Source organism: Cottoperca gobio, chromosome 3 (assembly GCF_900634415.1).
Source record: "Cottoperca gobio chromosome 3, fCotGob3.1, whole genome shotgun sequence".
Taxonomy (NCBI): Eukaryota; Metazoa; Chordata; class Actinopteri; order Perciformes; family Bovichtidae; genus Cottoperca; species Cottoperca gobio.
The window spans coordinates 24,327,533-24,341,161 of NC_041357.1; the positions used below are offsets into that span (position 1 = coordinate 24,327,533).

General features: G+C 44.9%; 1 protein-coding gene across 1 annotated transcript; it reads left to right on the top strand.

Annotated features, from left to right (window-relative positions):
- Positions 1–388: 388 nt before the first annotated feature.
- Positions 389–9,374, top strand: kctd3 (potassium channel tetramerization domain containing 3). Its single transcript, XM_029426701.1, is given in 22 exon segments — positions 389–774; positions 1,142–1,195; positions 2,170–2,215; positions 2,591–2,653; positions 2,655–2,665; positions 2,781–2,839; positions 3,652–3,732; positions 3,914–3,978; positions 3,980–4,073; positions 4,729–4,819; positions 5,217–5,407; positions 5,516–5,631; positions 5,748–5,835; positions 6,201–6,317; positions 6,473–6,643; positions 6,761–6,916; positions 7,343–7,439; positions 7,593–7,786; positions 7,883–8,021; positions 8,138–8,260; positions 8,791–9,340; positions 9,342–9,374. Coding segments are annotated over 22 exon segments (2,610 nt in total). The 5' UTR covers positions 389–703.
- The last annotated feature ends 4,255 nt before the right edge of the window (positions 9,375–13,629 follow it).

Genomic DNA, 13,629 nt, shown 5'->3' on the forward strand with positions numbered 1-13,629 from the left:
AGCATAGTTGCCGTCCAAATGTATATTTTCTAAAATCAAGCGCTCTCAAATACACTTGGTTCTAATGTTGAACAGCTCGAAGAACAATCAAGATAGTTCACTTCCGTAATGCTAGTTTGGAGGGAGTCGTTCGCTAAAGGGCCCACTGTTACAGCTATGTGAAATAATGTGTCTATATCTCACATATCGATTTCAGTAACTCATTACCCAATATATGTAATGCTGTATGGCTGTATTAAATAAACCTTTCTCATACAATTTTTTTTATTTAAGGGTGCAATCTATCTTTAAACGAAAACGGAAGTTGTCAGAGGTGAACACTCTCGCCTCACTTGTAGACGGTTTGTACAGCTGTTTCACGTTGCTAATATTCTGCGCAAGATGTTATCCACGATTTACATGCAAAGCAGTGATGCAAACTAGCTCGCTGGGAAATAAAGGAGTTCTTGTGTGGCTACCTTTTGGATTAAAAAGGCCCCTGTCTCTCTTTGCCCACTATGCGGAGGCTTGACGATACCGACGCTGTCCGTATAGGTCGTATATATTTTATGGAAGGTGGGACGAGGGAGAGGTTGTGAGGCTGGGGAGTCGGGACATTGGCTGAGCTGGGCAGAGGAGCGTTAGCAAGCTAGCTCTCGTCGTGACAGTAACAGTTATAACGAAACAGTGACTTTCCGTACTACAACCCAGTGGCTCGGTCATCATGGCTACGAATGGTATCAACTTAACGCCCGGGATGGGAGAGATCATCCAGTTAAACGTCGGTGGGACAAGGTAAGCTTCAGCCACAGGACAGCCCTACAGATGATGGTCGTCATTTGGGAAATGTGAGCTCTGGCTACGTACGTGTATGATGATATCTGCAATATGCATGGTCAAGCAGCCATGGATGTAGCTGAAGTAGATGCACCACTCAAGGTTGTGTAGTGAACCATTAACGACTCTTCTTCCTATTCACTCACTCTGTCACACACACGTACACTGGGGTTTCCTGAAACGGACCATAGGCTACTGTACATCTTACAAGGCAATTCCATGAATGGCATGCATCTACCCTTGTCATGACCATGAGGGTACTAACCCTACATTTCACTTCACACAGTGTTTGCAATAAATGTGCTATTGTGTCTTTATACTTTAGGTTCAGCACCTCCAGACAGACTCTGATGTGGATCCCAGACTCTTTCTTCTCCAGGTGAGTTTAATGTTGTCACCATTTGGGCAAAAACAGATGATGCATGAAATAGATCTGGACTGTTTGTGCAATATTAGATATTTGAAGAATCAATTAAAGCATTCGCAATTTAAGTGCAGTCTTAGATTATACATTACGAGGAGCATTTAGCTGTTAATTACAAAAATGGAACTGAATGTTTCTGCATAACCACAGTACGTGTTTTAACACGTACTGTGGTTACATATTTCAAAGGAGGCTTAAACTGCACTAACATGAGACTCAAATGGAGTTAATTTACCATGTCTAGATGCCCCCTGAAACTAGGCTAATTAAACTGTACTATTGTTACAGCATGTAGGAGTTTAACCAGAAACAGACTCAGTGAGCGTGCTATGGTGCTAAAACAACTGTAAAACAACGTAAAACAAAACTTGTATTACATAACTAATGTTAAGTAGCGATGTTCCGTTATCTTGTCCCTGTCTTGCGTCATACTTCTACCATTCAGGTAATGGAAAATGTCAGGATTATAAATACAGTCCCCTTTGTATCTAGTGAGTTATTTAGGTGTGAGGGGAACCCACTGTTAAAGCGAAATAGCCGATTAGGGCTGGGCAAATACCACAATTGGAACCAACTCAAAGCTCACAGCTTGACAACAGCTGACCAAGTAGTGCTAAATGCCTGTCAGTCTGTCTGCCAGTGCACCTGTCTGCCTGCCTGCCTGTCAGTCTCTCTGTCCCCAGCTGTCTGCAGTGTATGGTCAATATAAAGTTATTCTTCATACACACTTGCACTAATCTGTAGTTCAGAGTCAACAGGTCAGAGTCAGTGTGGCAACACTGCTAGTAAGTGAAAATGGAGAAGTCGTTGTTAACTGGAACACTGTGTGTGTGTGTGTGTGTGTGTGTGTGTGTGTGTGTGTGTGTGTGTGTGTGTGTGTGTGTGTGTGTGTGTGTGTGTGTGTGTGTGTGTGTGTGTGTGTGTTTCAGTTTGCTGAGTGGAAGGATATCCACTCTTCGGGATGAAACTGGAGCTGTGAGTATAGCCTTTGTTGCTTCTTATTGAAAAAACTAGGACAGCCTCTGCAGGCAACATCTGACAATTCTCTAAAAGCTTCCAGCAGATGGGACATGACTTTTGTTTGTTGTGCTGCAACTTACTGAAATATGATGCATGACAGCCTTGTTCTTATGATTATATGTATGTATGCTCAAGAAGATAAGATACAATTACAGTTTTAGATAATGCACTATTTTGTACTAATGATCATTTTAATTACGGATTAATCTCTCAATTATTTTCAATGACTTTCAAGTAATAAAACGGCCCATGAAGATTGTAAACAATTCCTTTTTTTTTAGTTGATTAAGCTCTATATTTACATCATAACATTTGTTCTTCCACTTCCAGATATTTATTGACCGAGACCCCACAGTTTTTGCACCAATTTTGAATTTCCTCCGAACCAAAGAAGTTGGACCTGCGGTAAGGAGCTATGACCCCATTCAGAAAACATCCCAGAATGTTTATTTTACGTAGACATTATGTTGAGTTGTAACCAGAGTCTTACTGAATACTTCTGCTACCTTTTTCTCTTTAGCGGTGTCAACATCAGCGTCCTGCGACATGAAGCAGAGTTTTACGGGATAACTCCTTTAGGTGAGTTGCTTTACAGTTACAGTTTTTTGGAGGAAATTGTAGTAGCAGCCTTGTTCTTAGCACAGATAATGATGCATATAGACATTATGGAAACCCCACAATGCACCTGCTGCTATACAAAGTTTGTTCTATAGCCACTAGACAATACATTTGTGTCACAGCAGCAGTCACTACATGTCTACATCACCAGGTTCTGCGTACCAACAGGGTTTTGGCTTCAAATACAGTTTGACCGAGGTCAAACCTTAACCGTTAGGTCCATGTGCTCTAAAGTTGTTTTACTTCCTGTTTCAGTGTTTGAAACTTCCCTGCATTGTCTGTACTTGAATGGGAAAGTTACCTTTGTGAAAACTGATCACCTGCTTAATAAAATCCTGATAAGCACAGCGATACATGTGATACAATGCAAAGTGACTCAAAGACAGGATCTAGTCGGTCATGACCTTTATAACTTAACAATAACAACAATGACCTTCCAAAAATGAATAAGGAATAATACAAAATGAAGAAATGGAGTATGAGGTTTAAAATCCATAGAACATAAGGAAGAATATATCAGTAAATATTCATTACTTTCTCCCAATTATTGTGTCTGTGTGTCTGTGTGTGTGTCTGTGTGTCTGTGTGTGTGTGTGTGTCTGTGTGTGTCTGTGTGTGTGTGTGTGTGTGTGTGTGTGTGTGTGTGTGTGTGTGTGTGTCTGTCTGTGTGTGTGTGTGTCTGTGTCTGTGTGTGTCTGTCTGTGTGTGTCTGTGTGTGTGTCTGTGTGTGTCTGTGTGTGTCTGTGTGTGTGTCTGTGTGTCTGTGTGTGCAGTACGGCGGCTGCTGCTGTGTGAGGAGCTGGACCGCTCATCATGTGGTAGCGTTCTCTTCCATGGCTACCTGCCGCCCCCAGGTAAAGAGATGAAACTGAGTGGTACAGAAAAGGAACTGAAACCAATGAACTGTGAACAGAATATTCAACTTACGTAACGAACAGTTAAAGGAAGGAAACCATCTCTTTTTAAGTCGCAGAATACTATAATAATATAAATCTGCACAACCCTCTATTTTAATAGTGTATCTTTCCTTGACAGCCATCCCTGCCCGTAAGTCAACCCCTGCCTCAGCAGCCTTTGGCCCCCTCTCTGATGAGCGGCCTGGGTCCAAGTGGAGCAGAGGGCTTCACCCGTGTTGGTCCCCCTCCTCACCCTTCCCTCTCTGGCTCATCTGGAACAGACGACAACCAAAAACTAGGTGAGTAGCCTGGAGGAGCCTTATGAAGCGTTTCCAAATATAAAAGATAAACTAGAAGGGCACGCAGAGAGCGCCGTCCCCATAAGTTCCTGTACCCACCTCGTGATTCAGATCCGTTCCAAAATGTAATTCTTGTTTGTGGGAACGTTCCAGAAATCCATCTCAGCATAAGCTTAATTTTACCATTATTAAAAAAAAAAAAAAAAAAAAAAGCAGCAAATGTAGCAATGACTCTTATTTTGTCCGTCTGCCTGCCACTCACAGACTGCGTGTCCACTGCATGTGCTCTTGCATTTATACCGCTTATGTCTCAGTTTGTCTGTTTCTTCATGCTCATATGTGTCACATCTGTATGAGTGTAACAGTAAGAGAGTGTAGTACATGTACATGCTTGACCGCATGTGCGTTTGTATCTGTGAGTGTGCATGAACGCTGGAGCTAATGCGACCTGACACATCCTTTTAGTGCACTGCTGACTGAGGTAGCCTAGTTTCCCATCGGCCTGCTCTCTGTTGAGGATGACATCAGAGAATGTAGTTAGCTACGATAAACAACAGTGTATCTGCTCTGGACCGATATTTCAGATGGGTGTATTGTATCATGAAACAAGAGTTTGATTATGAAAGACGTGTGTTTATGTGTCTCTTGTGTGCAGGTCCTGTGGTCGACCCCAGGAAGGTGCTGATTATAGCAGGACACCACAACTGGATTGTAACAGCTTACGCACACTATGTCATCTGCTACAGGTAATTCTGACACAACATGGTTGGTTAAAAGTAAAACTTTTCTCATTCACTCCAACAGTTCATAAGGGGGGGGGGGGGGGGGGGGGGGGAGACGTTAAATTATGTATGATGGGAAGCTTGAGTCATTATCTGTGTCTCACATTTCTCACTAAATGCTTCTCTGCGTGTGTCAGTACACAAGCTCTTTGGCTCTGTACATTCAGTCAAACTAGTGAATTATTTATCTTTTATTAAAACAAGCAGAGAAGTTGAGAACAACATTTAGTATTGTTTATATTTGTTTTTTTTACATACTGGTTATGCACTGGGAAACTTGTAAACATGTAATAAAGGTGGTAATTAAAGCTGACTTTGTAAGAATAAAAGCAGTCTTACATGTTTGTCTGTGTGTCATCAGGATAAAGGAATCTTCTGGATGGCAGCAGGTGTTTTCCTCCCCCTACCTTGATTGGACCATTGAACGCATCGCGCTTAACGCCAAGGTGGTGGGTGGCCCGCATGGAGACAAGGACAAGATGGTGGCCGCAGCCTCTGAAAGCAGCATCATCCTCTGGAGTATCCAAGATGGAGGCAATGGAAACGAGATCGGTAAACACAGAGTTGTGGACCACTTTGACTCCCTGCCATCACTGTGACCCACTTTCCCACCAGTCCGCAAATCCACACTTAATTCCTGCCTCTCCCCACCAACCCCAGGTGTATTCAGCCTCGGTGTACCTGTGGATGATCTCTTCTTCATTGGGAACCAGCTGGTCGCTACAAGCCATACAGGGAAGGTTGGAGTGTGGAATGCCGTCACACAGCACTGGCAGGTAGGACGACAGTGTGTGTTTGTATAGACGAGATGTAGAATCATGGAGTGTTTGTGATCCTCCTCTGTGTTTGTGTTTTACTAAGTGAGTCACCTTTTTGTGTGTATATGTTCAAGGTTCAAGATGTGGTTCCTATTACCAGTTGTGACACAGCAGGCTCCTTCCTACTACTGGGCTGCAACAATGGGTCTATCTACTACATAGGTACATACACACACACACACACACACACACACGCAAACACACACACACACTTGCACATATATGTGACTCTAAAACGTTTAAATTCAGATTTTGGCCATTTTTTATATTTGGTACTAAATCAGACACATGTCAGATTCTTGCATCATGAAGGTTTCACGTCACTTTAGATCGACATTCGTCACAATTCTGCGCTGGCGAGAGTCTTGTGGAGAGCTGCTGACAGATCTCGTTAAAAGTAGCCATTTACTTCACGATCCCGCTGCTTAAAAATGTGTCTCTCTTGGTCTTCATCCTCGTTATCATCAGTAATGGATCTGAGCGATAAATCTGAGTTGAGCATTAACATTTTGTCTTCTTCTTTTCAGACATGCAAAAGTTTCCGCTGAGGATGAAGGATAATGATCTGCTAGTGACTGAGCTTTATCACGACCCTTCAAATGATGCCATCACTGCGCTGTCTGTCTACCTCACACCTAAAACCAGTCAGTACACCAGATTTCTCCTCTAAAAAAAAGAAAAGAGACTTTAAAAAAAAAAGTATTTTCATATCGTTTGTGCTCAGATGTTACACAAACCACAGGGACTGACATTAAAACGTACTGTCTGTGTGCATGTGTTACATTCTCTGCTCTCTCAGGTGTGAGCGGGAACTGGATAGAGATAGCCTATGGGACGAGCAGCGGTGCAGTCAGAGTGATCGTGCAACACCCGGAGACGGTGGGATCGGGCCCCCAGCTTTTTCAGACATTCACCGTGCACAGGAGCCCGGTGACGAAGATTATGCTGTCTGAGAAACATCTGGTATCAGGTAAGGAAGGTGCAACAAGTGCAGACTGTTGACACATTAATCCTCTCCTGGGTGCATACCTGCGATTGATATCTTGCTCTGTTTTTCTGTGTGTGTGTGTGTGTGTGTGTGTGTCAGTGTGTGCGGACAACAACCATGTTCGGACGTGGACGGTGACCCGGTTCAGAGGGATGATCTCCACCCAGCCAGGCTCCACCCCTCTGGCTTCCTTCAAAATACTGTCCCTGGAGGAGACGGAGAGCCACGGGAGCTACGGCTCGGGGAACGATATCGGTGAGACAGTTAAGAAGAGAAGAAGGAAAGATTGATTACTATGAGGAGAGGATGGATGCATTCATGAGGAGGAAGAGAGGGATTGTCTGATACTGTCCCTGGTGAAGGGGTGCAGGATTGACATTATTTGTAACGGGTGGATCTTATCTTGTATATCTTATATTCAAATTCAGCAGGTAACGTGTTCTCTATGTGCAGATATGAGTGTGTGTTATACTGGCGACCTCATTTAAACTGCTACCAGTCTTTAATTGTAATTGCAAAGAGCCGATGCATTACCTTAAAGAGACGCAGAAGTGGACACATCAAATACTAAATGTTTTACTAAATGTTTTGCCACAGTGTGTTGTGGTGGACTCGCTGAAACCAGATGTGAGATGGCCGGCTGACGTGCAGGGAGAGGCTGACTGTGTTTTCTGCTCTCAGGTCCGTTTGGAGACAGAGATGATCAGCAGGTTTTCATACAAAAGGTGATCCCCATCACCAACAAACTGTTTGTGAGGCTCTCATCTACTGGGAAGAGGTATACAGTTCTCCATTGTCTTATTGTCATAAAGTGGGAGGAGGGAGGACTACTTCATCCCACTAAGTTTCTTTCTTAAGCTTTTAGTACTTCTGTTTGACCGTTGTTAACGTGTGTGTGTGTGTGTGTGTGTGTGTGTGTGTGTGTTGTCAGGATCTGTGAAGTGCAGTCGGTGGATGTGACCACCATCTCTTGCTTCATGGTGCGGGAGTGTGAGGGTTCCAGCCGGATGGGGTCGCGACCGCGGCGCTATCTGTTCACTGGTCATGGCAACGGCAGCATCCAAATGTGGGACCTGACCACTGCGATGGACAACGCCAACAAAGGAGAGGAGAAGAAGAAAGAGGGTGAGGAGAGAGAGAGAGACAGAGACAGAGATATCTAGGATTACATGTCATTATTTGTTTGGATGTGTGTACTGAAGCTGCTCTTGTGTTTGACAGATGTAGGAGGGCCTTCAGAGGAAGAGCTGCTGCAGCTGTTGGACCAGTGCGACCTGAGCACCTCCCGCTGCGCTACACCAAATATTAGCCCCGCCCCCTCCATGCTGCACCACACACGCCTCAGAGAGTCCTGCTCAAGGTTAGAGAGAGAGAGGTCACACAGCACGTTAATGACAAACATTTAAATGGACATGCAAACTAAGGAACTAAACTATTTGTCACTACAGATTCCTCACTCTTTTATTTCATTGTCAGTCTGCAGCTCCAGGCCCAGGAGCCCATTCCTGAGAGCCAGGCTACTTACGGAGCTGTGCGACCCTACAGAGAGAGCCCCCTGCTGGCCCGCGCCCGACGAACTGAGTCCTTCCACAGCTACAGGTGAAAATATATTTATCTCACTGTGCAGATACATTACAATGGGTCACTTCACCCATACTACAACAAGCTCATTTCCTCCCTGACACACTAGTTCTATTAAACCACGCACATCGTTTTGGTTTCATTTGAGATTTTCATTCATCTAGTAAAGACTTTATGGACGATCCCCATGAAAACTGTTGAGCGCCACAAGCGGAAATCCATTCACCTCTGTTCTATTGGAGTGGTGGCAGACATCTCAGACGGGTATCTGAAAACCACGAGCGATAAATGAAGATTACCTGACCATTACAGTACTCTTTGTCCTGAAGATCTCCTGTGTACATCTTCCTGTGCTCTACTCACATCTGATTAGATGTGCGTAGTAGCTGCCGCCCTCCAGAACCAGGATTGAGGACCACACAGCCTCCCTACCTGCCATTCTGTGAACAAAATCTGATTATGCTCTTTGCATGTGTGCTTGGAAAACACAGAGTTAGTTAATGTATCTATCCACCTGTGACTGACTTCATCTATCTGTATTTCCACAGAGACTTCCAGAACTTCTCCCTGAGTCGAGGTGTCCTGGACAGCACAGGTCAGACGTCCACGCAGGGCCCCAGCCAGACTCTTGATGTCCGCCGTTCGCTCTGTGACTTTGGGCCCGAGGACAGCGAGAGGAGAGCCACAGCTATGGAGTTCTGGGCCTGCCGAACGTCCAGTTCAAGCTCTAACACAATTATCGGAGGTATGGCGACTGCTGGTGTTTCCGGGGTAAAGACAGAAGGCGAACAAGAGTCTCCACGACAACCTCCCGACAGCCCTGTTCCTGGAGGCGACGTTAGGCGGAAGGTGCTCCCACAACCGGAGGAGGGAGAGGGTGCGGGATCAGGCGGAGAGGGGGTGAAGGTGGAGGGAGGAGTGAGGAAGAGGGGAGTACTAGAAGGAGGCTTTCTGGGGAGGAAGAAGGCTCCCCCAGTCCCCCACCTGTCCTCCCTTCCCTCTGGATCTGAAGGTGGAGGCAGCGACTCGTCTGCCAATGCATCCCCCTCCCCGACCAAACTGTCTTCCTCCACCTCACCGCGACACAGGAAGCTGGCCCCCTGAGCCGTCCAATCAGGACAGCAGCCTGTGACAGTGGCATCATCTTGTAGAGGCGTCCTGTAGGCTCATGCGGGAGATGAGCTTCAGGATGTTTCTCTTCACAGGCCTTCTCTGGCCTCTCTGCTCAGTCATATTAAGTCCTGGAGAGATAATAAAGCACCCTGCTGTTTCCCCTTTTTTATGTGCCTTAGTTCTTTCCGTGTGTGGTAAAACAGGCTAGGATCAGATAAGCTTCAATTCAATCCAATTCAGCTCAATTCAATTCAATTCAGTTCTTTAGTCCAGTCTATTAGGACAAGCTGTGCCCTGACCGGCCCTGTGAGAGCAGTAATTGTTTTCGGAGGTTTCTGAGGTGAGCCAGTGAACCACACGCTGCTCTCTCGCGCCCCATGCCAAGCTCTAAAGCCAAGTTTGTGTGTGTGTACATATTTATGTGTGCATGGCTAATTCAATGCTGCTGGAACAATTGCCCTGTGTCTGTTTGCAAATGCCCTGCGTGGGTGTCCCTGCTAGTCAGTGTGCGTTAGACAAACCCTGACACGTACACACACATACAGACGATCGTGCGACACATACACACACATACAGAAACACACACACAGACACACAGAGTGCCATTAGGCATGTGTTTTGTCTGTGGCCAGCGCAGACATAGAGAGGGACTGCAGGGGTCTGGAACAGGCATGCCCACTTCACACCGACAGCCATGATTGGCTTTGGCGGCTCCAGACCCCAGGAACAGTATATTTGGTGTGTATATACGTATGCATGTGTGTGTGTGTGTGTGTGTGTGTGTGTGTGTGTGTGTGTGTGTGTGTGTGTAGTGAGTGTGTGTGTGTGATGTGGCAAAAGACCAGTGGACAAATCATGGCGAGTGAGGGACGGTGTGCTTAAAATCTACAGATATCTCCTGAAATTGAAATGAGCGAGCATGTGTTTGACTCTGCATTTTCATTTGATCTAAATTCTATTTAATCCGGCAGCACACTAGTTTTTCAAATAAATCCAGTTAATAAAAAAACTGAAAATAATATTTGTACAAGCAAAATCTAATCACGGGCTACAATTCTACAAAAATGTTTGGGTCTGTCTTTGGGTGGGTGAAACTGAAATAAAACTAAGCTGAACTGAAGTCACGTTTAGGGCAGTGAAATTAAGATTTTGTACATAACTGCTTTGACTGGGCTTATCCTGGGGGCCAATATAGAGCATAAACCCATAACTAAAGGTGGACATGTATGAACAAGATACAAAAACACTCAATCGATGAACATAATGCAAACGGCAAAATACAAAAACAAGGACTCTGCAGTGCTTTCACAAACACAGTACAACACAAACACTTGACAAGGGTTCAAGTTACACATTTCCACACACACACACACACTTACAGTATGCATCCACATGCCTTCCTCAAGACATCACTCAGTCATCACACATATACGAAACTCCTATTTTTCCTTCTCACTTATAAGCACTCACACTCAGCATTCCTCTAAAGTGATGACCATCGTATCGCAGATGCTGCACTAAACACCCATTAAGACAAGTGGAGAGCACTACACTGGATGGTGTGGACTCTTCTCAGACAGACACACAATAACACACAACCTGTCATTACTGAGAGGAAGAGAGTGAGTGAGTGAAAGAGAGCACAACGAGAGAGGGAGTAAGAGGAAGTAGAAAAATATAAACTCACTTGAGAAAAAAAAAATCACTTGACAGAGTGAGAGGGAGACAGAAGAAGAGGGGATGAAGGGGGGTAAAGATGGTGGATGAGAATAACATAACAACTGTAATTTGTGACAGAGGTATAGAAAACCCAGATGGAAATGTAGTGATGGAGGGAGGACTGAACAGTATAGAGCGACAGAAGGAGTTGTGAACAAGATGAGTCAGAGAGAGAGATTGCAGTGAGGAGAAGAGGGAGTGTTGCAGCCTGATTATTTGGCTGTTTATGTAAAATGCTGAGAGCCCTCCAATCAGAGTTGGAGACCTCGAACCAAGGGGTCTGATAGGCCGAGGGCCCTACGAACTCTGCATCTGAGTTGCTGTATTCTCTCCTCTAATCCTTCCTTCCCCCTCTTCACCTGTCTCCTCCTCTCAACCCTTTCTCTTTACCCTCCGTGCACTCAGCTCTGCATTGCTCTCTTGCCTCCACTCATTTGTTAAAGGGTGTCACTGGGAGCAAGGGCAAAGCCTTGTTATTCCTTTTCCTTTGACCACACTCTATCCTCCACTCTTCGTTGGTGAAGTGACGCAAAGAGGATAACTGAACAGAAAGTAAGAGCGGGTGCAAAAGCAACAAGTGCAGGAGTAAAGCGGTTGCTACATGTTTTTACGGCACAACATATTTACTCATTTTATTTACAGATTTAACCTGGTTAAAACAAGTCAGTCTAATTAAAATACATAATGTAAAGTATGGATACATGAATCTTTTCTTTTACATCTTTCCATTAAAATATAGCCTTTTAGCCAGGCTAGCTGTTTCCCCCTGCTTCTAGTCTTTATGCTAAACTAACTAGGTGCTGCTATAGCTTCATATCTATCCAACAGATAAGAGTGGTGTCGATCTTCTAATCCAACTCTCAGCAAGGAAGCCAATTAAGTATATTTCCCAAAATGTTACTTCTGATTTACTTCAGGTTAGCTCAGCTATGTGTCATGCCAGCTGAGCTATTCTCAGGCTTTTTAGTAGATGCTCACATTTCTGCCTTGCGTAAGAGCAGGCAAAACTGTTTCCTCATATCAAATCAAAGCTTTGTGTCAATGTGAAACACATGCCAACATACACTATTCTCAAACTAGGCATCTGTATTCACACCATGTGTTTAACACTATTACTTGTTTGTCCAAATCTAATCATTCAACACACCTGGAGACCATTCATGTCTAAGTACACACCACATATTCTGATAACATGTCCATACTTTCATACGTTTCCCAACTGTGCATGCCTTAACACACACATTCTGACTGTGTAGGTGACACACACACATACTGAAACCTCATGTCGGCTTTGAGACACAGTTCGCCGGCTGGCCCTCGCTGTCCTGCACTCTCTGACGGGCTCTTAATGGTAAACTAACAGATTGTAAACATGCTGCTAGCTCTCTCTCTCTCTCTCTCTCTATCTCTCTCTCTCTCTCTCTCTCTCTCTGGGAATCAAGCGCGGCGGGCGCCAGCGAGAGAGAGCAGCGATCGGCGAATCCCAGAGGAGGCTCCGTTCCCTTTCACTCATCCTTCCCCTACCACATCACCTTCTTCCTCTCTCTCTCTCTCTCTCTCTATCTCTGCTCTCTCTAAGATATATCTCTCTCTCTCGTCTCTCTCGCTCTCTCTCTCTCGCTCTCTCTCGCTCTCTCGCTTTTCCTGAGGTATTTTTTAAACAATGTGTCCTTCATGTACGGTTGGTTACGGGGTGTACAGAAGGACATCATTAGCGCTGGTGGTTAAGCTGTAATTTACACCATTACCGAGGTAGGGGCCATTTTTATTGCCTAGTAAATTTCAGCTCTGAAATATTTAGACCATATGGCTCAATTTGTGTAATAACCTTAATTTCCAAGCACCCTTCAGCTCCCTTCAGCGCCGGCTGTTGTTGGCGGATGGCAGAGTGGTGTGTGTGTGTACACATTCATATGTGTGTGCACAGATTGTGGTTGGAGCACACGCACGCACACACACATATGCATACACGTACACAGAAACATAGACATGGCAAAAATGTTAACACATACTCCTACACATCACCTCTTACATACACATTACACACTCTCTCTTCCACACGCTCTCACTGATTCATTCATTCACACACACTAAAACATACACACATACACGTATGTATGCATGGCGATAGCAGATTAATAGGGTGTCAGCTTGTGTTTGGGTGAGGGAGCGTCAGGCGTCGGCCAGATGGTTCTCAGGGATGATGACTGTCAGGGGTCCTGCTCTGATCAATGGGATGTATTAATACAGCACACACGCGCACGCGCACACACACACACACACACACACACACACACACACACACACACACGCTCTGACACACACGCACACACACACATTGTTGAACGTACACACACAAACACAAATATGTTATGCATGCACACAGGCACACATGCAACCATATTCAGACATATGTATTCACATAGAGTAACACACACACAGATACACACACACACACACACACACACACACATATGTATGTACGTGGTCTTACTTCACCAGTGATCCCAAGGGCCACAATGTAACATCTGGAAGAGCCAAGGGAGGGAGGAAAG